The sequence below is a fragment of the Triticum urartu genome, chromosome 6A (genome assembly GCF_056163025.1).
Source record: "Triticum urartu cultivar PI428250 chromosome 6A, HENAU_Tu73, whole genome shotgun sequence".
NCBI lineage: Eukaryota > Viridiplantae > Streptophyta > Magnoliopsida > Poales > Poaceae > Triticum > Triticum urartu.
In genome coordinates this window covers 6,121,720-6,146,667 of record NC_141878.1, presented here as the reverse complement: position 1 = coordinate 6,146,667, position 24,948 = coordinate 6,121,720, and the positions used below count along the sequence as shown (strand labels likewise).

General features: G+C 46.0%; 1 protein-coding gene and 2 pseudogenes across 1 annotated transcript; 2 read left to right on the top strand and 1 right to left on the bottom strand.

Annotated features, from left to right (window-relative positions):
- The first annotated feature begins 1,505 nt into the window (after positions 1 to 1,505).
- On the top strand, positions 1,506 to 4,705 carry LOC125513860 (receptor kinase-like protein Xa21; annotated as a pseudogene).
- Positions 4,706 to 7,357: 2,652 nt separating this feature from the next.
- LOC147963028 (uncharacterized) lies at positions 7,358 to 11,487 on the bottom strand (annotated as a pseudogene).
- A 6,394-nt stretch (positions 11,488 to 17,881) lies between these two features.
- Positions 17,882 to 23,614, top strand: LOC147963027 (uncharacterized). The gene is made up of 2 exons (XM_087527822.1): positions 17,882 to 20,663; positions 23,234 to 23,614. The coding sequence occupies exon 1, from the start codon at positions 19,476 to 19,478 to the stop codon at positions 20,340 to 20,342; it is 867 nt and encodes a 288-aa protein (XP_087383948.1). The 5' UTR covers positions 17,882 to 19,475; the 3' UTR covers positions 20,343 to 20,663; positions 23,234 to 23,614.
- The last annotated feature ends 1,334 nt before the right edge of the window (positions 23,615 to 24,948 follow it).

Genomic DNA, 24,948 nt, shown 5'->3' with positions numbered 1-24,948 from the left:
GTGTCTGACGGGGTCGGACGGCGGCGTCGGACGGGGTGGGAGGGCGGCGATCCGCGGGGCCGGCGATCGGATGTGGCGGGTGAGTACACGAGGTGGGCGGGCGAGTAGACGGGGTGCTTGGACGCACGCCGTTGGGACGGCCACGGCGGCGTCGGACGGGCTCGGACGGCGGCGTCGGACGGGGTCGGAGGGCGGTGATCCGCGGCGGCGGCGATCGTATGGGGCGGCCGAGTAGACGGGGTGGACGGGCGAGTAGATGGGGTGGGCGGGTAGATCGTGCGGGCAGTTTTTTTGTTTTTTTTTCATGCGCGCGGTCTACGTACGCCAGTTACATCCGTATAATACGAGATGGGCATACCTTTTTTTCGTATGACCAATCTGCCCTTCTACGTTTTGTTGGGAGGGGGGGTCTACCGAAGCAAGCCTCTGCAAGTAAATGCATGAACTTTTCTTATGTGCGTCGTCTCCGGCCTGCAGGTTGATGCTTTTAGCGTTCTTGTTAATTTCTGCATCCAGCTCTTGCTTCTTTGTTTGCATGCAACATCATTATTTTGTATACAAGTTGATGCACGGCGATGACGAGATGCGCGGCCGGCAGCCTGATCTTCACAGCCTCCTTCGTCTATCAAGTGCAACATGCCCATCAGGGCCGGCCACACAGCCATTATTCTTATTTTGTATTTTATCCCACACTGCAACGGTGCCGGCCTCCTGTGACCCAATGTAAACTACGTATAAGCCATCAGAGGCTGGAAGGTTACACTTACTGACTTATGGCCGCACTAACTTTTCGAAGCGATTAAGTCCGGAGAGGTGGAGACTTTATTTTCTATTCCCTCTGTAAACTAATATAAAAACGTTTAGATCACTACTTTAATATTCTGAATGCTCTTATATTAGTTTACGGAGGGAGTACATACAGTTTGATGCTTGTAGCGTTGTTGTTAACGCATGCATCCATCTGTTGCTTGTTTATTTTCTTGCACCATTATTTTTGTACAAGTTGATGCACGGCGAAGATGAGATGCTTGCAGTCGCGACGAGCGCGGCTGGCAACATGCTCTTCACCTCCGTTTATCAAGTGCAACATGCCCATCAGCGCCGGCCATTATTTTATTTCACCCAGACTCTGCCGGAAACATGTCCATCAGGGACTTGCATGATCCAATATGTCCAAGGTTAATTATAAGATCCGAAACTGGAAGATTAGACCTGACTTATGGTCATACCGACCTTTTTGAAGGGATCAAGTCTTTGCTGAACCATTGTAATTAACAGCCTGTTTGCTTTGCTTGGCTGACAGATGGTCGAAGACTCTGCATCAAGGTGAAGATTTTGAGTGCTGTGATGACGACCGATGGAAATAGTATTAGCACAGCACTTGCAACACCCACATGACAAACTAAGCTCAGCTAGTATATATATGGAATGGGACAGGCAAATGCTACTTGGAAACCAAACCAAGAGGGCAAGAGGGACACAACAATAGGGGTCATCGCATCGCCATGAGCTTCCTATGCTCACTTGTCACCCTCCTGCTGATCGTAGCTGTGAGCGCGGACGATGAGGCCGTGTTGCTTGCTTTCAAAGCTCAGCTCAGCCATGGCGGCTCGCTGGCCTCCTGGAACAGCACCGCCGGCTTCTGCAGCTGGGAAGGCGTGACGTGCCACCGCACGCCAGCACGGGTGGTGGCACTGAGATTGTCCAGCACCGGTCTCGCTGGAACGCTCTCCCCAGCCATCGGGAACCTCTCGTTCCTGCGGACGCTCGATCTGAGCTCCAACTCTTTCCACGGGGACATTCCAGCGAGCCTCGGCCGCCTCCGGCGCCTGCAGAAGCTCATCTTATACGACAACTCCTTCTCAGGCACATTGCCAGTGAACCTGAGCTCCTGCGTTAGCATCACCGAAATGAATCTGGACAACAACACCCTTGGCGGGCGCATCCCGGCTGAGCTCGGCGAGAAGCTCACGTACCTCTCACTGAGACAGAACAGCTTCACAGGGCTCATCCCCGCGTCACTTGGCAATATGTCCCATCTACAACTCCTCGATCTCACCACCAACCAGCTCGTGGGCTCAATCCCATCAGGCCTCGGAAGCATCCAGAGCATGATATATTTCAGTGTCGCAGTTAACCTCGTTACTGGTATGATTCCACATTCTCTCTACAATTGGTCATCGCTGGAAGTATTTAGTGTAGGGGGGAATATGCTAGACGGAAGCATTCCGGATGACATTGCAAGCAAGTTTCCCAAGTTGAAATATCTTGCTTTGGGTAGTAATCACTTCACAGGAATCATCCCTTCCTCAATATCCAACATATCTTCCCTCATATTACTTGACCTCGTGGACAACAGATTTAGTGGGTATGTGCCTCCCACATTGGGGGGGCTCAAAGCTCTCCAATCTATCAACTTGGGTGAGAATAATCTTGAAGCGAATGACAACAGGGGTTGGGAATTCGTCGCATCTTTGGCAAACTGCAGCCAACTGCGTTTTTTGGTATTCTACACGAATTCTTTCGGAGGACAACTACCGGGTTCAATTGTGAACCTCTCAACAACTCTCCAGCAGTTAAACTTGATGGATAATAGGATCTCTGGGAGTATCCCTGCAGATATCGGTAATTTGATTGGGCTGGAAAGACTTGCGATAGGATATACTGGCATGTACGGAGTGATTCCAGAGAGCATTGGCAAGCTAGCGAACTTGATCGAGCTTGTCTTGTGCAACAATAGCTTGTCTGGGCTCATACCATCATCGCTAGGAAACCTTTCGCGGTTGAATAAGCTTGATGCAAGTGAAGGCAACTTGGAGGGGCCAATTCCGGTAAGCCTAGGGGAGTTGAAAAACCTCTTTGTACTAGATTTGTCCAACAATTACCATCTTAACGGTTCGGTACCCAGAGAGATTTTCAAATTACCCGGCCTTTCTTGGTATTTGAACTTGTCATACAATTCCCTTTCTGGACCCATTCCTAATGAAGTTGGTAGTTTAGCAAATCTTAACGAATTAGTTCTATCAGGAAACCAGTTGTCTGGAAAGATACCTGACAGTATTCAGAATTGTGTGGTATTGGAATGCTTATTATTAGACAGTAATTCATTTGAGGGAAGCATACCTAAGTCATTGAAGAATATAAAGGGGCTCCGTACACTGAACCTGACCATGAATAATTTCTCTGGTAATATTCCTGAGGCCCTTGGCAGTATTGGAAACCTGCAAGAACTGTACCTAGCACACAACAACTTGTCAGGGTCAATAACATCAGTTCTACAGGATTTGACAAGATTGTCTGAACTGGATATATCCTTCAATAATTTGCAAGGTGAGGTGCCAAGTGAAGGTGTTTTTAGAAACATCACCTACTTAGCGGTTGTTGGGAATATCAATTTGTGTGGTGGTACACCTCAACTTTATTTGGCTCCATGCTCCAAAAGCCCCTTAAGCAAGAACAAAAAAAAAAGATGCCAATGTCTCTTGTAATTTTCCTAGCTATAGCTGGAGCAATCTTGTTCTTATTTTCAGTTATTCTTATTGTTTGGATACTTTCCAAGAAGCTCAAACCAAGCCAGAATACATTAGCACACAATTCAATTGCTGATGACCATTATGAGAGAATCCCCTATCAGGCATTAATGAGAGGAACTAACGGATTTTCAGAAGTTAACTTGCTTGGCAGAGGAAGTTATGGTGTGGTTTATAAGTGTGTTTTGGACACTGAAGAAAGAACATTTGCTGTCAAAGTATTTGCTAGGTATTCCAAGAGTTTTGAGGCTGAATGTGAGGCCATGAGAAGGATACGACACCGTTGTATCATTAAGATCATTACTTCTTGTTCGAGCGTCAATCACCAAGGTCAAGAGTTCAAGGCATTGGTTTTTGAGTTCATGCCCAATGGTAACTTGGATGGATGGCTTCATAAAAAATCGCAAGAGCCCACAAGAAACAACACACTCAACCTTTCCCAGAGGCTTGATATTGCTGTAGATATTGTGGACGCAATAGAATATCTGCACAACTACTGCCAACCATTGGTAATCCATTGCGATCTTAAGCCTAGCAACATTCTTCTTGCGGAAGACATGAGCGCACGAGTTGGAGACTTTGGCATATCAAGGATCTTTGAAGAAAAGACAAGCAAGGGGATGCAAACTTCATATAGCTCAACTCGAATTAGAGGAACCATAGGCTATGTTGCTCCAGGTGAACGAAACTCTTCTAATTTTATATTTCACTCTTCGCTTGAATATGACATGCTAACCAAGAAACTTTGCATAATTGCAGAGTACGGAGAAGGCTCCGCGGTTTCAGCAGCCAGTGACATTTATAGTCTTGGCATATTGTTGCTTGAGATGTTTACCGGGAGGAGCCCAACAGAAGTCACTTTCAGGGATTCGTTGGATCTGCATAAGTTTGCCGAGGATGCTCTTCCGGATAGAGCCCTAGAGATAGCTGATCCGACAATGTGGCTGCACAGAGGACAACATGATGACACTACAAGTATTAGAATCCATGAGTTATTGGCTTCAGTATTCAGACTTGGCATATCCTGCTCAAAGCAACAGCCTCGGGACCGGGCATTGACGAGAGATGCAGCGACAGAAATGCACGCAATCAGAGATGCATACCTCAAGTTTATAGGGGAGTGTGGAGCAGAAAGAGAAGTCTCGACTCAAGAAATTCAGAACATTGTTGAATAAACAAGCTGGTATAATACATGATCCTGGCATCCTGCAATAGTAAAAGTTATATGTATCGTTTCAATTAGTAGTAATTGTACTCAGAGCCATGTTTTTTACAACTGTATCAAAATAAATGTAGAACAATGGTGTTCTGCAATAATAGCAGTACACCAAGTTTTAGGGAGTTTCAGAAATTAAGCAGTGTAATTGTTTTTCCAAAACGATGAAGTACAAGTCCCGGATCCTCGGTTCTCCAAAGGCTTCGATTTGAATACTCGCGGCTAGGGTAGAGGGGTCACCGTCCGGCTTAAATAGCCGGAGTTGGTACCTCGGCAGGTGTGCAGGAGTGACGGCATGAGTGCGTCCTCACCGGACCGCTGTGTTCACAGGTGTGTTCATGTGGGTCCCGCTTGTTGGCCCCATGTGGCGGATGCGCTCGAACCTTCTCATATCCGTCCCAGATATGTGCTCGATATGAGAGGTGCCGGTCAGCCGGGACGTATTGAACTGGTTTGAGGAGTTCAGATGGGTCGCGATTTTATGAACGGTCACTGACCGGGCCGTCTGCTCGGATGTATATGAAGCATTTGGGGATTCTGACTGTAGATACTTTTAATCACGAGAAGTCTTATCATGAGAAACCCGTCGGCCGGGTGTGCTTTTTCGATGAGACAATTTTAGCTGTACCGGATATAAAAACATTAAAAACTCAGCAAAATTGCTAAGAGAACAACATGTAGGACGTGGATGGAAGGAACTTCACGTGACGAATCGTGTAGGCAAGAAAAGCACGCAAGCAAGGCCAACCAGAAATGCCCCTAGCACACACCCACATGAAAAGGCATGGCCGGCAATGCAACACTGACACCCTGAGTCGTGTGCTCGGGCGCACACACCCACACGGAAGGCAACCCAGAAAGAGATGAAGAACACTGGGCATCTAGACAAGTACACACAAAAAAAACTATACAGCATATATATGAAAAACTCTCTTGTTATTCCGTTCTGTCATCCCAGATAGCTTGAATTCAGAATTTAACTGCATGATTTTAGTAGCGGGTCGTCAAGATTATCATTTTCTCGAAGAACAGTACTGAGCAATCGAAACATGAATTTAGAATTCCAGTGAATGCTAGAAAAGCATCCAGTGTCACCTGTATGAGCAGGTCAAGCGCTGTCTCTGTCATGCATTGCACTACTTCAAACGTATGATGGGTAGCCGCAGGTCTTTGATGGTGCATCTCTCTATCCTCTTGCTAATATGCTCATCACCGAGGCGCGGGCGATTTCCGTAGACCCTGAACGTGGGCTGACACTGAGTGGCATGGAGCAGCTCAAGGCGTGGGCAGTGGTCGAGGAGGGCGACAAGTAGCTCTTCCTGGAAAAAGCCGCTCCCCAGCTCGAGGCGCTCCAGCAAGGGGAGCTTCTTGATCATCCTTGTGATGAGATTTTCTTCATGAATGTTGGGCCAGTATGCGACAACATGGTTCCTCAGCAAAGGCGCTCTGCATGCAGGCCGATTAGGAGAGGCAGTCAAGAACTGACGCATGAAAGGAACGCCACGAGATGGGGAGGTTGGAGAGTAGTATGTGCCTGTTAGCGAGGTGGACTAGGACATCGACGTCGACGTGGCCGGTGAATGACTCGCACCGGCCGGCGCTGCGCTCCACTGCGGCATGCGCCATGGCCTTCCATCCAGCCGGAGGTCGTTCGTCCCGCCGCCTATCAACAAGATTGATGCTCCGCCACAGCAGGAGCTCGTTCAGGGCTAGCCGCCTCCAGGGTGAGCACGTGAGCGCTGTGCAGCGGAGGACGTCGGTCTGCTGGAGTTGGCTGAGGATGATGCATAGGACGTCGCCGGGCAACGACGCCCAGTCCCTCCACTCGTCCGGCGAGGTAACACGGTCCTCGTCGCGGCGACGGCGCGAAGACGAAGGCGCGGTCGGGCAGGTTAGGGTTTTGCTTTTTCTCTTTTTCGGAACCATCCTACCTAGATAGAACTGTCTCACAAGAAGATGGGCCATGTCAAGATTCGAATAGCACCGTGATCCGATCTAGTAGTAGCACAGGAGCACAAGTCCGAGACTACAATAACAAAATATTCTATACCAGGCCTGTCGGCGCTGTTCATCTTGCATGATACGACTCCTATGTATCGCTTAGGGTTAGGGTTCGAGAGGAGCTCGTGGGCCTTGAGCGCAGAAAACTAGCCCAGTCCGTGAGGAACTTTGCCGGAATTCCTTAAAAAACCTACTACTACCGGAAGAAAAATATCTCTGTTGGTATGCGTACGTGGCGAAAGGATAAGAGACAAGCGATCGCAGCGTCGGACTGCAAAACGGTGGTGCAGGACATACACAAGGAGAATTTGGCAAGCTACGGAGCAGTCATTCATGAGATAGTTGAACATTCTTTAGCTTTTGATTTCTGTGATTTCAGTCATGAGTTTAGGAGCTCGAATTTTGAAGCTCACAACTTAGCGAAGCATGCTTTATCTCTCGGTGGTGGCCGCCATGTTTGGTTAGGTCATCCCGGGAATTTACCATCCGTCCCTGTAAACATTATGACGACTTAATAAAAGCTTCGTGATGTTGCCTCAAAAAAAAAAAGAGACAAGCGATCGCTAAAAGTGATGCACCTTTTTTTTGAGCTGGAACACCATGCATTCCATTAGCTAGTGGGCTCGACCAAATCGTCGGCCATAGCACACATTACATCAGAGGGGAGGTTCGTGAGCCACACTTGGTCACTACCAATGCCCATGCTACCACCACGGCCAGCCAACAGATGGGCTGGCTTATTACACGAGCGACCTTCGAACAAGATCTTATACTCAATAAAACCCATCTGCAGTAGATACTTGGGCTCACGGAAGAGGCACCCGAGGTTGCTTCGATCAGACAAGTTGGCTTCCATCGCTTGCTTCAGGGGGAGACAGTCCGTCATGAAAATTACCCATCCCATACCAAAGCTTTCTGCCAAGTTAATGGCTTTCATGAGGGCCAAAGCTTCAGCATGTGTAGCCGTGGATAGGTTAGCAAGATGTCCCGCTGCAGCGAACAGGACATCCCCAAGCATGTCCCTGGCTATGCAGCCCCAACCCCCCTGTCCGTTAACGGCTAGAAAAGAGGCATCCAGGTTGATCATAATCCAGTCCTGAGGTGGCGGCTTCCATCTACCTTGGTCCAGAGACGACGCCTTTGGTGGACTCACATGGAACTCGTTCCATTCCGCGGTAATGATCATCATTTGGCTGGCAAACACTTCCGAGGAGTCCTCCGTTCACCGTGGCGAATCATGTTCCTTTCACTCCACCATCTCCACAGCAGGCAGATAACCCTGAGCTTCGTCATATTTGGCAGGCCAAAAACCTTCTCCAATACTTCTAAAGGTGAAGAAGCTGCCATTAGTTCCTGTCTGACATTGTCGAGACCAGCCGCCGTCCAAACTTGCTTGACCCCTTTGCATCGAAAGAAAAAGTGCCCTACGTCTTCAAACAGCCGTCCACATACCGCACAACGTGTATCTAGTTCAATTCCTCGTCTCGCGATGTTCATGTGTAGGGGGTGGCTGTTGTGCCCAAACCGCCAAAGGAAGTGGTGGACCTTCCCCGGACAGCTGATTTTCCAAACGGCTCTCCATACCGCCTTCCGCCAGCCTGCGTTTGATGAACCCTCACCATGTTGCATCTGATTCTCGTCATTCACCATGCTTACATGCACTCTGTAGGCCGATTTGACAGAGAAAAGGCCCTTTGCATCAAAGTGCCAAGCAATGAAATCTTCGTGCTGATCAAAGACTGGTACGGAAAGTATAGATTCTGCATCTTCTTGGTTGAAAGTCTGTCGCACGAGCGCCTCGTCCCATGAGTTCAGCGCCGGGTCGATCAACTCGCAAACCTTGGTGAGTATATTTTGCCCTTGCCCAGTGCTTGGGTATCTTGCCAGATCACGAGGGAGCCACGGGTCGTCCCATATCCTGATATTTTCCCCCGAACCCACCCGCCAGATATACCCTTCTTTTATGATTTCCAAACCCTTGAGAATACTGCGCCAAGTATAGCTCATACCCGTCGTTGGCACAGCAGAAAGAATGTTTCCGTCGGGGTAGTACTTTGCTTGCAGCACTCGGGCACACAGGGAGTCTGGGGCTTGGAGAAGACGCCAAGCTTGTCGTGAGAGCATTGCCAGGTTGAAAGAGTGTAGGTCTTTAAAGCCAGTTCTCCATCCTCCTTGGGTAGCTTAATCTTCTCCCAACTCACCCAGTGCATCTTCCTCTCATCCTTCTGCTGCGACCACCAGTACTTGCAGATCATGTTACTCAGTTCTTCGCATAGTCCTTTGGTCAGATCGAAGCAGCCCATAGCATACGTTGGGATCGCATGGGCCACCGCTTTCACTAGTATTTCCTTTCCTTGCATTGAGAGGAAACGTTCCAGCCACCCCTGGATCCTAGCCCATAGCCGGTCCTTTATATATTCAAAACATTGCTTTACTGACCGACCAACATATAGTGGGAGACCCAGATACTTGCCGTTCGTTGTTTCTTGTTGCAGACCCAAGATATTCATCAGCGCACCCTTGACCGATGCTTTTGTATTCCGGCTGAACATGATGGAAGATTTCTCCCGGTTAACCATTTGACCCGACCCAGCCTCGTAGACCTGCAGAATCCGGTTTATCTCCGGCGCCCCATCCTCAGTGGCCTCGAAGAGGAGAAGGGAATCATCTGCAAATAGTAAGTGTGACACAGTTGGAGCCCCCGGTGCCACCTGGATACCTTTCAGCCTACCAGCCCTCTCGGCCTGTTGGAGCAACGCCGAGAAGCCCTCCGCACAAATGAGGAAAAGGTAGGGGGAGATGGGGTCTCCTTGCCGGAGCCCTTTGCCTGGGACAATGGTGTCGGTGTATGACGAGTTTATCTTAATTTTGTACGAGACGGATCTGATGCACTTTGATATGAGCTGAACGAAACCCTCACAGAAGCCTAGCCGGTCCATGATTCTCTCCAGAAAATTCCAGTCAACCCGGTTGTAAGCTTTGCTCATGTCCGGCTTTAGAGCCGCAAAACCAGTAGCTCCAGACCTCTTACGCTTCAGAAAGTGTGACATCTCGTAGGCCAACAGCGTGTTATCTGAGATCAGCCTGCCCGGGACGAAAGCACTTTGATTGTCAGAAATGATCTCCCCCAATATGCATTTGAGCCTATTGGCGATGACCTTCGACACGAGTTTGTACACAATGTTGCAGAGGCTAATAGGGCGTAGGTCTTTTAGCCGTTCTGGATTCTTCACTTTTGGGATAAGTACCACAAGGGTATCATTCCATCCCTCAGGAACACTGCCGCCCTGCAACACGTGTAACACCTCCTGTACCACGCTGTCACCAACTAGCTGCCAATATTTCTTATAGAAGATCGCCGGCATGCCATCTGCACCAGGCGCTTTCAAGTCACCGATGTTGTCCAAAGCCTTCTTCACCTCGTCGGCCGTGAACTCAGCCATGAGAAACGAATTCATTTGCGCTGTAACCTTCGGGTTAATGTTATTGAGGAAATCACCAGCCGGGGGACCTGTCAGAGAGGTAAAAAGGGATGAGAAATAGTCTGCAACCATGGTCCTTAAGCCCTCTTCTCCTTGTACCACTTCACCATTATCCTTTTTCAACTGTGAGATTGCGTTGATTCGTTTCCTTTCACTTGCATAAGCTTGGAAGAATTTTGTGTTTCGGTCCCCATAGGTCATCCAATCCACATGAGCTCTCTGTCTAAACATCAAGTCATGCTGTTCCTCCAACCTTTCAAGCTTGAACCGTAAAACCTGCTCTTGGTGCACAAACGCTTGGGAGAGCGCACGCCTTCTGCACGCCTCAAGCTCGCCCTTGATTTTCTTTATCCGTTACGCCAAGTCTCCCAAAATGTTCCTGCTCCAGTCGCTTAGGTCTGACATGACCGATTTCAGACAGTTTTGGACCGTCCCATTACCAGATGCCTTGGCCAGGTCCCAAGCATTATGCACACGGATATCGCACTCATCCTCCAAAAGCTAGCGTGCTTCAAATCGTTTGAAGACGTTAAAATTCTTCTGTTGTTGACCTGGTGTTCGCCCGACGAGGTCCAGACAGATCGGCCTATGATCGGACTTACGCGGGTCGCCGTTTACCACTTTGTAACCCGGGAACCGTTCACGCCATTCAGGTGTAGCCACAGCTCGATCGAGCCGCTCACAAATGTAACCCTCAACTCGGTAGTTGTTATTCCTCCAAGTGAAAACATCTCCCTCAAAACCAAGGTCTTTTAGGTCACAAAAAGCTAAAGCATCACGAAATTGCTGCATACATGAATGACTACGGGGTACACCACCCTCCTTTTCATAATTAAACATAATCTCATTGAAGTCTCCGATACACAGCCACGAGAGCTTTACTTGGTTATGGAGGGTCCGCAGCAGGCGCCATGTTTCCGTTTTCTTCTTCGGGTCCCCATAGATCCCTGTCAGTCTCCAAATGAAGCCATCCTCCTCAGTTACGGTAGCATCAATATGCATCCTTCCCTTCCACCGCAGACTCAGATCTATCCCGCGCCGGCCAAAAAAGAGCAATACCACCACTCTTGCCATCACAATCCCTCGCCACCATATGCATCAAACCAAGTTTTATTCTGAACTTTTCTAAACCCTTCTCGGTGAGCTTGGTCTAAGACAAGAAGAGAATGTCGGGGACCTCCTTCTTCTGGATATCCAGAAGGCCACGAACTGCCGGCCCGTTCCCCATACCCCGGCAGTTCCATGCAACAATCTTCATTGGGGGACGCAGGGCTGTACCGGCAGCCCCGCTTTTTCTGAAAACCCTGTCGCCTGTTCCTCCTTCCGCTCAACGCACAGCTTTTTCTGTACTCCCTCTCCAGTCATTTCCACATCCTCCCAACCTCTCTTGCCCCCCGTTGTTGGCTCAGCCTGTGATGTGCTGCCCGAACTATCCCTTTCCTTCTTGTCTCTCCCCTTCAGACGCTTGAATGTGCCTGTAGCCTTCCCTTGCTTCTAACTGTCGTTTGCAAGTTTCAGTTGACTCGAAGGGGCCTCCTTCGTCCCGTTCACATGCATCTGCATGGGATCAGTTTGCATGGCCTCGGAAGTCACCCGGGCTGCACCACCACCCTGGCCTCCCTCTGCGGGTGTGCTTCCCTCTGCTGATTTGCATGACAAGATTGGTGATCGAGCCTCCACATGCACTGAGCCATTTTTGGCGTCTCCGTGGGCGGGTACCGCCCCATCCCCATTCCCCTCCTGTGGTTTACCATCCACCTTCGCCTTAGTGATCCCCTCCGATGGAAACACAAGCTGCTTCGGGTTGCTTCCGGTTCTCTTACTCTCCTTCTTCTTCAACGGGCTGGTGACCTCCTGACCCTTCTCCTCCTCCTCAGCCAAGTCTGCCCAACTTATGTTTTCCTTTCGCCAAGATGGACCATCACTTCCCAAGGATGACCGCCCCTTCCATGTGATGCACCTTTTTCTTGGCCGAGCACAAATGCGTATGTCGTTTTTTTAAAAGGACTCAATTCTATTACTACCTGCCATCAATATTACTTGCCGCTCATTTAGTATGACTCTAATACACAGTTGTACTAAATGGGCAACAAGTAATATATATGGATAGGAGGGAGAATAAGAGTTGAACCCAAGTACTACCTCCGTCCCAAAATTCTTGTTTTAAATTAGTCTAGATATGAATGTATCTAATACTAAAACGTGACTTGATACATCCGTATTTAGAAAAATTTAAGATAAGAATTTTGGGACAGATGAAGTACAAAACAATATGAGCATACTGCAACTTACATCAACATTCTTAAACTATAAAATCAACTAGCGCTCCCAGAAGGAGCCGATGCACCGCTTTTGTCGCTCCCATACCAGACCAAGTGGTGACTGAAAACTAAAAGCATGAAAACTGGTGACCCTCTGACACCCTTCCAAAGGTTCCTAGGTGTCTTCTAGTCCAAGAAAAATCATTAAAAATGCTGTTCCGTTTTGACTCCTTTGGTATTGATTTTCTGTAAAAGACAAAAACAATAAAAAAAAACCAAACTGGCACTGGGCACAAGATTAGTAGGTTAGTTCCAAAAAATAATACTCCCTCTGTTCATTTTTATAAGACGTTTTAGACAGCAGAAATTAAACTGTTTTGAATGTTGTCTTAAATGTCTAAACGGTCTTACAAAAATGAACAGAGGGAGTATAAAATAACATAATATTGCATATAAAACTTCCAAGATGAATAATATAATAGCATGGAAAAATAAAAATTTATAGATACTTGGAGACGTATTACCGCTCCACCTCCTGCCTCCGTCATCCAGCGTTGCTCCACAAACGATGCTCCCAGAAGAGAAACGACAGTGCAGTGTCGCCATCGTCCGATTTGGAAGACCAAATCCAAGGGTTTCCCTAGAGCAGCATGAGTGGGTCCACAGTAGTTACACGACGATGCCTTCATCAAAGTAGCAACACAGAACGCCGCTACCGCCCGCCGCCGGCTCGGTTTTACCTGCAATTATGTCTCCCTAACTCGCAGCCAGGACTAGATGACGGATCTCAAGATCCAACCACCCAGATTCAGGCCGACCACCTCCAGCCAAGAAGGTGGACACCACTGCGCCTAGGGCCAGAGCCCCGAACGTCCTCGCGTTGCGGGTCGAGCCAAGAAACATTATGCCGTTGACGGAGCAGGAAAGATACAGGACAATAGCATGCGTAGCTCGCCGAAGCCCATCTAGGACAAGAGCGGGCGCCCTAGCCGTCGCCACTGGACATCTCACCGTAAGCCGCCGCCTGCTTGCCAAACCTAGTCACCGCCGCCCCGCGCCACTGCCGTAGATCCAGCCGGTGCGGACCCGCCACCCTGACCTGAGCGTTGGCTACGTCTTGGGCTTGCCCCGGATCCATGGCCATCTGCCACCACAGGGCCCCATCGCCGCAATTCCTGGCTGCCTCTCGGGCTTGCCCGATGCTAGCCTCATGCAGCAGCGAGGAGGAAAGAAGTTGATCGGGGCTCCTGCGGCGGCTGGATGTGATCGCCCCATGGTCGCCCAAGCTCCAATGTTCTCTTTATTATGCAAAGATGTGTATACCTCATACATGAAAAAGTCACACATTGGCAAATAATACTAAATCAACTCACTACATCCTGGAAGTCTTGAGGCTTATGCTTTGCACACGCAAAGTAAAACAATTTTTATTTGAATTTTTTGGACAATAATTTTTACGTGACAATGGGTTCCATGATGGTGGATATATGTTGGAATGAATTTCTCTTATTGCTGTAAATATTTTCACTCAAATATATATTAGATTTTTTAATAAAAAAATATTGCCGTATTAAGCAAAACTCTTTTTAAAGAAATAATGATTAGGACTGTGATATTTGTCAACTGTGTGACAGATTGTAAAAATACCAACCGATCCTGCCAGCGAGGCCCAGCTCGCTCGATCCGTCTAAGGAGGCCCGAGTGCGTTCGATTCAAAATTTTCTCTCGTCCTCGTTGCCCTCGCACGTTCTCTCGGCCAGTATTTTTTTTCCCCCGTTTTTTTCGCGTTCCCAATTTTTTCTCTCTCGTCCCATTAGCCTCCCACTTCCCCATGTTTTTCCCAGTTAGTTTTTTCTTACCTTTTTTTCAGAAACAAAAGTAGGGTAAAAAATTGAGGGAAAAGGATGCTGATTAGGTTCGTACTCAAGCCCTCCTTGTTTGATGCCGCCGGGCTTACACAAAGCCCAATAACCAACTAGCCAACACATAGTTTCTGTTCACATTCTAAAGAATTATACTACTTCACCGCTGGTGCATATTATTATCATGACATTTACACAGTAGTTGTTCAAGGGTTTGCTTCCAACAATTTTTTTTCTATGTTAAAAAGTTACCACATGTAAATTATCAGGTCTCCGGTGCATATATTATCATGTCATCTACACAAGAATAACCGATGAATATTTTCCACATTTTTTCCCCAGGGTCAAATGTTACCACGTGTTTTGTACCTAAGTTATCATGTGTGTGATGCGTATATTACCATACTATTGACACAGAAGTTATTGGGGGTATTTCAACAACTTTTATTCCTTAGTCAAAGTTACCATGGTGCGTATATTACCATCTCAGGCTCTCGGTCCTTACTTACAAAAACTACATAAAACAATACCCAATCACAACATAGTGCATGCCTAGATGGTTGTCTCAGTTAGCCCACAACCCGTGAGTGCGGGGTTTGACTCCTGTTTTGCTCGTTTTTTGCCGTATTTATGGATTCGTGAGGGCGAGCCGTCGAAATTAGCAACGGGGATTGTTGTATGTACGATCGTCAATCAGCCAACAGCCAGTGCGTTTGGTCATTTTGCAAAAACCATTTGGTGTGCCCATACATTATTCGTTTCACATAAGTTACCGGTGGTATAGTTTTCAATATATTTTTCTGCCTTGTCAAAGTTACCGCGGTGTTTGTACGTAAGTTATCGAGTATGTGATTCATATATTACTGTGCTATTTTCACATAAGTTATCGAGGGTATACTTTTCAATGACTTTGTCCCCTCTTTGGTGAAAGTTATCGCGGCGTTTGTACATAAATTATCGGGTATGCGGTTCACATATTACCGTGTTATTTTCACATAAGTTACCGGGGTATGTTCTTCAACAACTTTCTCCCCTTAGTGAAAAGTTACCGCGTGGTAAATTATCTGGTATGTGATACATATATTACCATGACCGAGAGGGTATGTTTTTCAAAAAATTGCCCCCTTAGTTAAAGTTACCATGGTGTTTGTACAGAAGTTATCGGGTATATGGTTCATATATTACCGTGCTATTTTCACATAATATATCGATGATATATTTTCAATAACTTTTGTTTCCGGTGCAAAAGTTGCCATGATGTTTGTATGGTGCTTATTACCATGTTATTTAAACAGAATTATCGGGGGTATGTTTGAACAGCCCCCCTCCCCCGGTAAATCTTACCGCAATGTTTGTATGTAAATTATCGGATATGCGTTTTGTATATCACCTTGTTATTTTCACATAAAGTTACCGGGGTATCTTTTTGAGAAACTTAATATGTGTGTTTGTAGGTAAGTCATCAGGTCCGCGGTGCTTAAAATACCATGTTGTTTACACAAAATTTATCGAAGTATGTTTCAAAAACTTTTTTCTCTAGATCAAACAACCTTTTTTCTGGGTCAAAATTAATACCTTGGTGGTATCGAAGTTGTCAGGATCAAAGTAGAAAACATCGTCGAAAGACAGTTTACTGCAAGAGAGATGTGTATCTGACAAAAACATCATTCTTTTTGTAGCTTTTTTTCTTTTAATTTACCACAAAAAATGGAAGAAAAGTGCATAGAAGCTAGTAGAATGCATCGGCTACTAGCATGAAATAGCAGCAGCACTCGCTGCTACCTAGTAACTAGCCTAATTAGCAGACAACAGCTAGCCTAGCTAGCCTAACCTAGCTAGTAAACAGCAGCAGATCGCATATGGAACAATGGCAGGAACAACAAATAGCAGCAAGCGCATGGAGCACCCTAAAAAAAAGCCAAGCGCATGGAGCCCATGCACGGGAGGAGCTGCACATGGAGCAGCAGCAGAAAAGTCCACGCGCGTCTTGTGCGGAAGGGGAAGGAGCAGCGCGCAGCCCACGCGCGGGCGTTTGCGGAAAAAAAAAGCGTTGATCGCTTGATGCAAATCGTACGGCGCTGGATGCGGTAGGTAGTTTTGCAGAAAATCTTCCGTGTGCCAGATACATATTTCGTAATGATTAATGTCTTTGCTCCAGAAATATAAGTTATTCAAAAATCAGTGGGAAACTATTTGACATTAGTACGCTTGTTAACAAGTCCTTAATTAGAAACTATTTGGGAAACAATTTCGTAAGTCAAGCATTTATATTAGGGAAACGCTCAGCTTCAGCCGGTGCATCGCACGCGGACCTCCGCCGCATCGTCCGTGCGAGGGACCACCTAACATTATCACTTACAGTTTTGCAACTGAATGCTTGTTGCGGTTTGCCTGCCGCAACAACTCGTATGTTTGCAGGATCTGGATCTGGCTCCTTTGTGGGCAGTCGCCTCCCCTGTTCGTCCCAAACTCCCGTTCTACACGACGTTCTACCTTTAATTTGTGCAACATCATTGATGTTACAGAAGTCCTTTCGCAATCCCGTCACCAATGTTGCATAAGTTTCTTTTGTAACATTAGCTATGTTGCAAAAAAGATGAAGACGGAAAAAAGTCGTACAACAAAGCCTATGTTGCAAAACAAATTTGCAACAAAACATCAGTTACAAAAAAATTTGCAAAAAGATGAAGACAAAAAAAAGAAATTCTGCAACGAAGCCTGTGTTGCAAAAAAAACTGCAATAAAACCACTGTTGCAAAAAAAATGCAACAAGACCTCTGTTGTATAAATTTTCCGCAACTAGACTTATGTTGCAATGATGGACGGCGCCAATGCGCCAGATCTCACGGCTCGGGAGCCGGCCGATCTTTTAAAAAGATCAGTCGGTGGACGCATAGAAGTCCCCTTTATATTAAGGAAAAAACTATACCTTGCACGTCTGTCTCCACGAACCCAGACCAATAAGGATTTTGGCGGTAAAATCCGGACAGCAAGAGTCCCTCGTCCGCACGTCGTAGACCTGTGGTGATATAGAACTCGATTCAGATTGGTCCTCAGTTCGATTGGTTGCTGTCCGACCCGGAGATTAATTTGCACGTGATGTTTGAAACCAATCAATACGACCAAATAATGGAGTCTATAGCGGAGGAGATTCTGCGTGAAATCCTCCTGAGGCTGCCGACGAGGGGCGTCGTATGCGGCCGCAGCGTCTGCCGGCAATGGTGTGGCCTCCTCAGTGACCCATCTTTCGTCGACCTCCATGCCTGTTGGCGCCGCCCTCTCGCAGCGCTCGCCGCCTCCTTGCAGCGCCGCTTCTTCTTCTACCTCTTGCTGACTCACACAGCTCAATTCTCTTTGTCTCACACAAGAACACACACCCACATGATGAAACTCAGAAAACACACACGCACACAGCCAAGGAAGAAATATATATATATATATATATATATATATATATATATATATATATATATATAACAGCCAGCCATCACATCCGACACTAATTAACCGGTCATTATAATCGGCCACTAACAGCACGTCCTCCATGCACCAACTAGTCCTATCTACATGCACGTACTAACTGCCTTATTCTACTCCTAGCTAGAATCACTCCAGCAGCCACAAGACTCGGCCATATCTAAAACCAATTCCACGTCTCAACGTGGCCTACCACTACCATGCAGCGAGTGAAGTCTAAAATAAACCCTAAACTCATACTACCTGTCGAAATTAAACCCTCATCTTTGAATCTCTGAAATTCATACCCTGTGCTCTCTGATCCCGGTCAAGCTCAAACCTATAGCAGTTTAGACCAGTCTGTTGCACGGGGAAAAGCCAATCCCCACCGGGATGACCATTTGTTCTTTGCGGTGCCGGCGCCCTGGGTAGACGGGTGAGAGTTCCATCCCCTGCAAGCTGAAGGCAAAGTGGACTCCACGATTCTTGTCTCTCCTTTTATCTTACCCATCAAGATCTGAGCTTAGAAATTGGAACATTAGAAGACCTACTCGAAGGGGAAAACGGGATGTATGATCACAAGAGAGTATGGAGATCTCATTTTTGCCAAGCAGCATACAGATCCACCGTCTTTGACCATGGATTTGATGGATCAGATATTCAGTATTGGGTAGGGAAGGCTGACAGAGGAAACCAGAGGAAGAAGAAAGCATGCCTGAATTATTTTTTTTACGTTTTCTTTGTTACTACCAGGGACGAAGTTAGAAAAAAAGTCTACTGGGGTCATGTCTATGACAGTGGGGTCATCTTCCATAAATGAATAGTCATTAGTACTAAACTAATGAAGGATTGCCTAATTTCATTGGGGTCAATTGACCCCAATGCTTACCAAGCAGCTCCGTCCCTGGTTACTACGTGTGTCCCGGCTAAAGCTATATACAGGAGCAAATCCATAAAATATTTCAAAAGATTTTTCCTTTTTTTAAGGTCAGCGAAACTCTAGTATGGACTAAGGATGAAGATGAATACAACTAAAAAAAGGATGAAAATGAATATGACAGTGGGGTATGCATGTCAGTGAGAGAATCATGTGATTCTGGTCGGGAATGACCTTTTCCCGGTGCGCCAAACGGGTACAGGGTTAGAAGTGACCAGGATTAAAGAGTACAGGGTACAGATTTCAGGGATTCGAATGCGAGGGTTCAATTTGGACGAGGCATACAAATTCAAGGTTTATTTCAGACTTCACTCACCATGCAGCTAATCACCTATGCATGCATCGGCCACTTGATCAACACAGCAGCCGAGAACTTGCCAGATCACCTGGCTTACTTGGTCATACTTTAGCCCATCACACTTCAGCCTTGCCTTGCCACTTCACGCAGCACCACGGTTTCACGCCGCCTCGGCATCTCACCATACTCGCCGCATTGCATGGCATCCCGGCATCTCGCCTTCTTCGCACGCTCAACCAAAGTTTCGACGACTAGCTACTCCTAGACCCTCTAAGTTACATGCATAACAAAAAACAAACTAAATGTTGATACAATAATATCAAGATTAATTCTAACAATGCCCACGCCAACCATGACACGCCCGGCGCTGACGGAGCTGCAACAGAGGCGTTGGCCGTCTCGGAGACTCGCAGGCGGGGAATCGGCCTCGAGATGGTCGTTCTCAACCTTGCCTCGGTGAACCCCATGTGCAAGGTATCCGACCTGGCCGCCTGTAACGGCTTCCTCCTCCTCGCACCCCACTCCCGCATGAAGGACGGTTGGCCTGTCTTTGTGTGCAATCCTATCTCTGGTGCCGGTGAGAACCTCAAGGTCCGGGCACCGCCATGTCACTCCCAATACCGGCGCATGTATGCCATGGGGTTCAGCCCGTCCTCCCACCATTACAAACTCTTTTGCTTCTCCTTTTCGCAGCCTAATGAGTGGTCGACGGCGTTCGAGAGTGACATGCACGTGCTCACGTTGGGCGATGGCAATGCGTGGCGCCAGCACCCGCATGCCATCTCGTACCACATGGGGGACAGCCTCCACTCGTCGCCGCCGGTGCTCATGGATGGCAAGTTGTATGTGGTGGCGCCCAAGCGTAATATGATGCTAGCGATCGACGTCGCCACCGAGGAATACTGCACATATCCCGTCCCCCCTGAGCACTACCCTAAGGAAGTGTACCCCTTCGAGATGCGCAGGCGGCTCTGCGTCGCCGTGCGCGGACTCGGCGACCAACGGCTCTATTTCTGGTTCATGCGGCCGGTGCCGATGCAAAGCAATCTGCTCACCGACTTTGATGATCACCTGGCCATGTGGGAACTGCACTACACCTTCTACGTGGATAACGGCGACCTCGATGAGCTAAGGGGTGTCTGGCATGACAACAGTAATGGGATGTTGTGCTACTTGTTGGAATTAATCTTCAGTTGTAACAAACTGAGAGATAAGGGGGAGCTAAACCTCCCACGTACATGCCCTGATCGGGGGCATCAAACTAACGACTTGGTCTCGGTCCCGCCTCCTGGCACCTAATACCAAAAGGAAAGGGCCCCTCCCGTTGAAAACTAACGATCTTACATAGGGGTAGGCCACGTCCTCTCTTCAACAACCGATCCAAAAGAGGTGCTCAAGGAGACGAAGACCGACTACCTCCGCCGGCCACCACCAGGGCAGTGCCGGTGGCGTGTCTACTCTGACCAACTGTTGCGTCTGCAACGGATGCCACGATGGTCAAGCCAGCGGCGCTACTCGATTGCTGCTGTACTTCTTCCCCGGCCATCTCATCGGTGCCGGAGGATCAAGGAAGCAGCCACGGGCTACACGCCATCTAGCAGGCACGGGGACTTCGCTCCTGTAAGTACTCACGCTTCCGCTCATGTAAGTGTTCTAATCACGAGATTAATATCAAATAATGTTAATCCGAAAGGTTTTAGGCCTAACATTGGTATCTAGAGCAAGGTTAATCTCGTTTGGAACCCCAATTAGACCCCGTTTTACTGTTAATCACTCAGTTCCTGGTCTAGTTGCTCTTGTTCTGGTCTTAATTATTCATCTTTAAGATCTGACGTTGTTATGCACACCCCGTGATCTTGTCTTCTCACCTCCTAATGCCTTTCGGTCGTATGCCAACCAACCTCCTCAAAGTTCAAGTGGTAATCAAGTCACGTTCAGCAATTAGGAGGGGAATTGAAAGTCAAAAGAATAATCCTAATGGCAATTTTTTCCCAAAGTTTGGCCCCAAATTCAAATCCCCAAAATTTTCAAGCCCAAAATGTTGAAAGCGAGTTTAGAAAAGGAATTGATTTGGGGCTCACCTAGATGACGCCGGCCTTCGCGGTTCGCACGGCCGCCGCCGTGCGTGCACTCCGTGGCCGGAACGCCGCCGTCTCTTGGGACATCGCGGTGAAAGGAAGCAGCCGCCACTGCTGTGCTAATGTATGCGCGCGTCGCCGCCAATGTTTGCGCCGGTAGCCGCCGGCGAAATGCCTCCCCATACGACGCCGCTTAACGGGCAATGTGCGCGTCGCTGGAAGCTACTCTCGACGGAGGAGCGCGCCAGACTTGGTCCACTGCACGCTCTTCCGGCGAGGGCAGCCACCGCGCCGCCATGGCCTACGTGCCTTGGGCTGCCGACGCGGGCGCCTCTGCATCGCCGCTCCGGGAGAATCGGGAGGCGCCGGGGGCACATGAGGCTTAGGGTTTCACCAGCGACAGTTTTGTTCAGCCTGCGGTCGATCCTGACCGTCAGTTGAATCAAAGGGCTGAAATCAGCCCGTGACCTGCTGCTGGGCCTTGGGCAAATAACGAGCCACTTTCAGCCGTGGGTTGAGGCCCAGGTTGTGTTGGCCGAGTAAATGTTTTCTTATTTTAACGTTTTTAGCTGCAGGATCGTTCTTTTTATGGTTTGCCATTGGTTTTAGGCCTAAAATAAGTATTGAATCGTTTTTGTTTATTTTCAGTGCATTTGATTTGTTCCAAGTAGACTAAAAAAAGGGGGGTGTTTCAAGTTTTCTGATAACGAGTTATGCACTGTTTTATTAAGAAACAATATGCCAAAAAAAGGTGTAAGACGTAATGTTAATAATGATAATGTTTTTAATGGGTTGTTGTGGTTTCCTAACGGCCAAATTATGTATTTTAGGCAATTGTTTTTGGTGCATTTGATTCATGTTGTTAATATTGGTGATAATGTTTATGCACCGTCAATATGTCTTGATTACCTAAAATTATGCTAAACATAATGTTTGAATTTTTTGAGTAAAATGGACCGATAAGAAATTTTTCTTGGAAAATATTAATGTGGTATAATGTAAATGCCATTGATGGCATTTTTAGCGGTGATATTTTAATTGTATCGTTTTAAAGTTTAAATGTTAACATTGTAAAATGGTAATTATCTTGATCACAATCTATAATGTTTCATTCCCTAATGTTTCAAATATTTTATATGGAAACTTTATTTGAGTTTTAGGTTTATGGTGATGCCATCCTAATGGCATTTCTTTATGATGTGATCATTTCTAATGGGCTGAGGCCAGTTCAAGGAGAATGTGATGGTTGCATTGTTCGGTCTTCCGCGTCGCACTATGCGTCATAATAATATTGGGGCAATACGTCTATTGGGAAAAATAAAGTTTTTGGTTGGTGCTTTTGTGTCATTTTATTATGATATACACCACTGAAATATGCATAAAGACTCAAAATAATATTTATGAAGTTATGATCAATCCCCTAAACAAAATTTGCTTTTGAAAGTACATGTTGTCATTTGGTTGACAACTCTCATTTGCCAAATATTGTTATTTTGTGAATCCTTATAAAAAAATCATGTCCCAATTTAAAATTTTGGGACATGTTATGATATCCTGACGATCATATTAATGCATTTTCTCTTTGAATGTCCTCTTTAATATATACTCGGTGGGAGTGGCATTTATAGTTATATGTTAATTCCAATGTCATTTTCATTGTATGTCATTGAGAATTCTAATGATAATTTTGACACTTAAGTTCAATATTTTGTATTATCGTTGTGAGATTTAGTGTCAAAAGGCATTACTGTGCCTCATGGCACACATGATTATATTATGATGTTGCTTTATGTTAATGATGGCAATTAATTTAGTCGTAGTTCTTGCTGGTCATTACGAGATTTTACATATCTCTGTCAAAATGGAACCAACGAGAAGTTTTGATTAGAGAAATTAATGAGCAAATGTTCTAATGGCATATGATGATATTCTGACTAACATTGATTATGTTTTTCATGTGTCATTTACGAATGAGTAAGGATCTTTTTCGTTATCTGCCTAACGGTGATACGGATTAGAATAAACATTAAGCACCTTTTTCATGGCATTGCATGGTTAGTTCATGCTTGTTTTTTTTGTTATGATGATCATAAAGTTGTCTCCTCTTTCCAGCAATAATAATGATGTCAAACTTTTGTTTGGCATAGAAGAACCTTATGTAAATAACTTTCCCACATGGAGAGTGGAGATCATTGTCTCATGTAAGGAATCTCCGAACGTTTTTCTGCCACTAAGGTTGAAGGATGTTAATTATGATGATAAGGCAGACATTGGGAGAGGACGCATGTGCCATCATGCACATCACTAATGCAAAGGATATTAAAGTCAAAACTATTGGATTTATTCCACTAGCTTTTGGAGACGACTTAATTATTCAGCTTATTGATGATGTTTTGTTCACGCTCCTAGTTATTGGACAACCTTAATTTCGTCTCTCGAATAGATTACGTGATTTTATATGTTAGTAAGTCAACTCAAATTATGTAATGTTAGTCCCACCTATGGTGAGACGAGTTATGTTTTCACTAAATGAATCTTTTGTAAAGATTATATGCTATGTTACCATTGAAGATGTAATTAATAGAAGTGTGATTAATGAGACCTCATCAAAATTGTGTTTTTAGACCACATTTCGAGGGGGAGAATGGAAGTCTCATTTAATATGAGATATCGCGTTCACTTCTCCTACTTAGATCATAGCATGTACAATTAAGTAAACTATGTATTTCAATTCTCTAATTAAGATGGAACCAACGAGAAGTCTTGGTTGGAGAATGTATGAAAAGCACATTCTAATGTTGGTTCTCTAATTAAGATGCAACAAGTCTTATTTAGTAGAATGAAGGAAAAATGACTCCTTTATCATGTTAGTGTGTACTTAGTCCCTTATGAGCATTACAAAGCACGCATGAATGCTAAAGTGGCAAGCTTGCTAGTCTAATGACCATCATGATGTAACATGTTGATTATATAGGACCAACGTCGTCTATAATCACATGTGACACTTCACTCAAGTGGCAAGTTTGTCAGTATCATGTGGCTTGTGGTTATATTTCTGACTAACGTTGTTTATAATCATTTGTCACAGTTCATTAAGTTCTTTTCCATCTTCGGCCCAACGGTGTTGTGGTTTAGAGCTGAGATGATTGTCATCAAAAATTTTGGATATATTTTCCATTTTCTAAGTAAAGCGATCATCAGGGAACCTGGAGCGTATGAACATTAATCTTAAGGATAACTCCATTAGATCTTTGTTCATATGCATCAGGTAAATTGAGGGGAATTTATTTATCTCTAATGCAACACTTATTGTTGAGACTCAACAATTTCCCTATGATCAATAATGTGTGTGAATGTTCATCTTAGTGGCTTGTTGCCATATAGGGTGAATATTATGAGCTTTAATGAGGTATGTAACTCCATAGAATTTCATCGGTGAGTTGTTGTGACGTTTGTGTTATTACTATGACATGCTCTTGTGTTGACTTAGTTGATAATGTATGTATGACTCAACTGTACGGTTTTGTCATGGGTGAAGTTGACATAAGTCATGTTATCTAAAGAAATACAATTATGAGATAATACAAGCGTTGTGACACTCATACTATAATACGAGGGGGAGTAAGGTCACTACCTTGTGGAGATAGAATATTTTGGCGAGCCAAGTAATTTCTATCTTCTATTTGTAATATGAAGGATCTTGGTGATGCCTTATACTTTGCTTGTATGGAGTTTCGCCAAGATATAGGTCCAAAAGGAGTATAAGTTTATGATGACATGCGTTGATAGAGTACGGAAGAAAATATTACATGGTAGTACTCTATCGC

Coding starts and splice junctions, on each gene's coding strand:
- LOC147963027 (XM_087527822.1), top strand. CDS start 19,476: ATGGTCGTTCTCAACCTTGCCTCGGTGAACCCCATGTGCAAGGTATCC.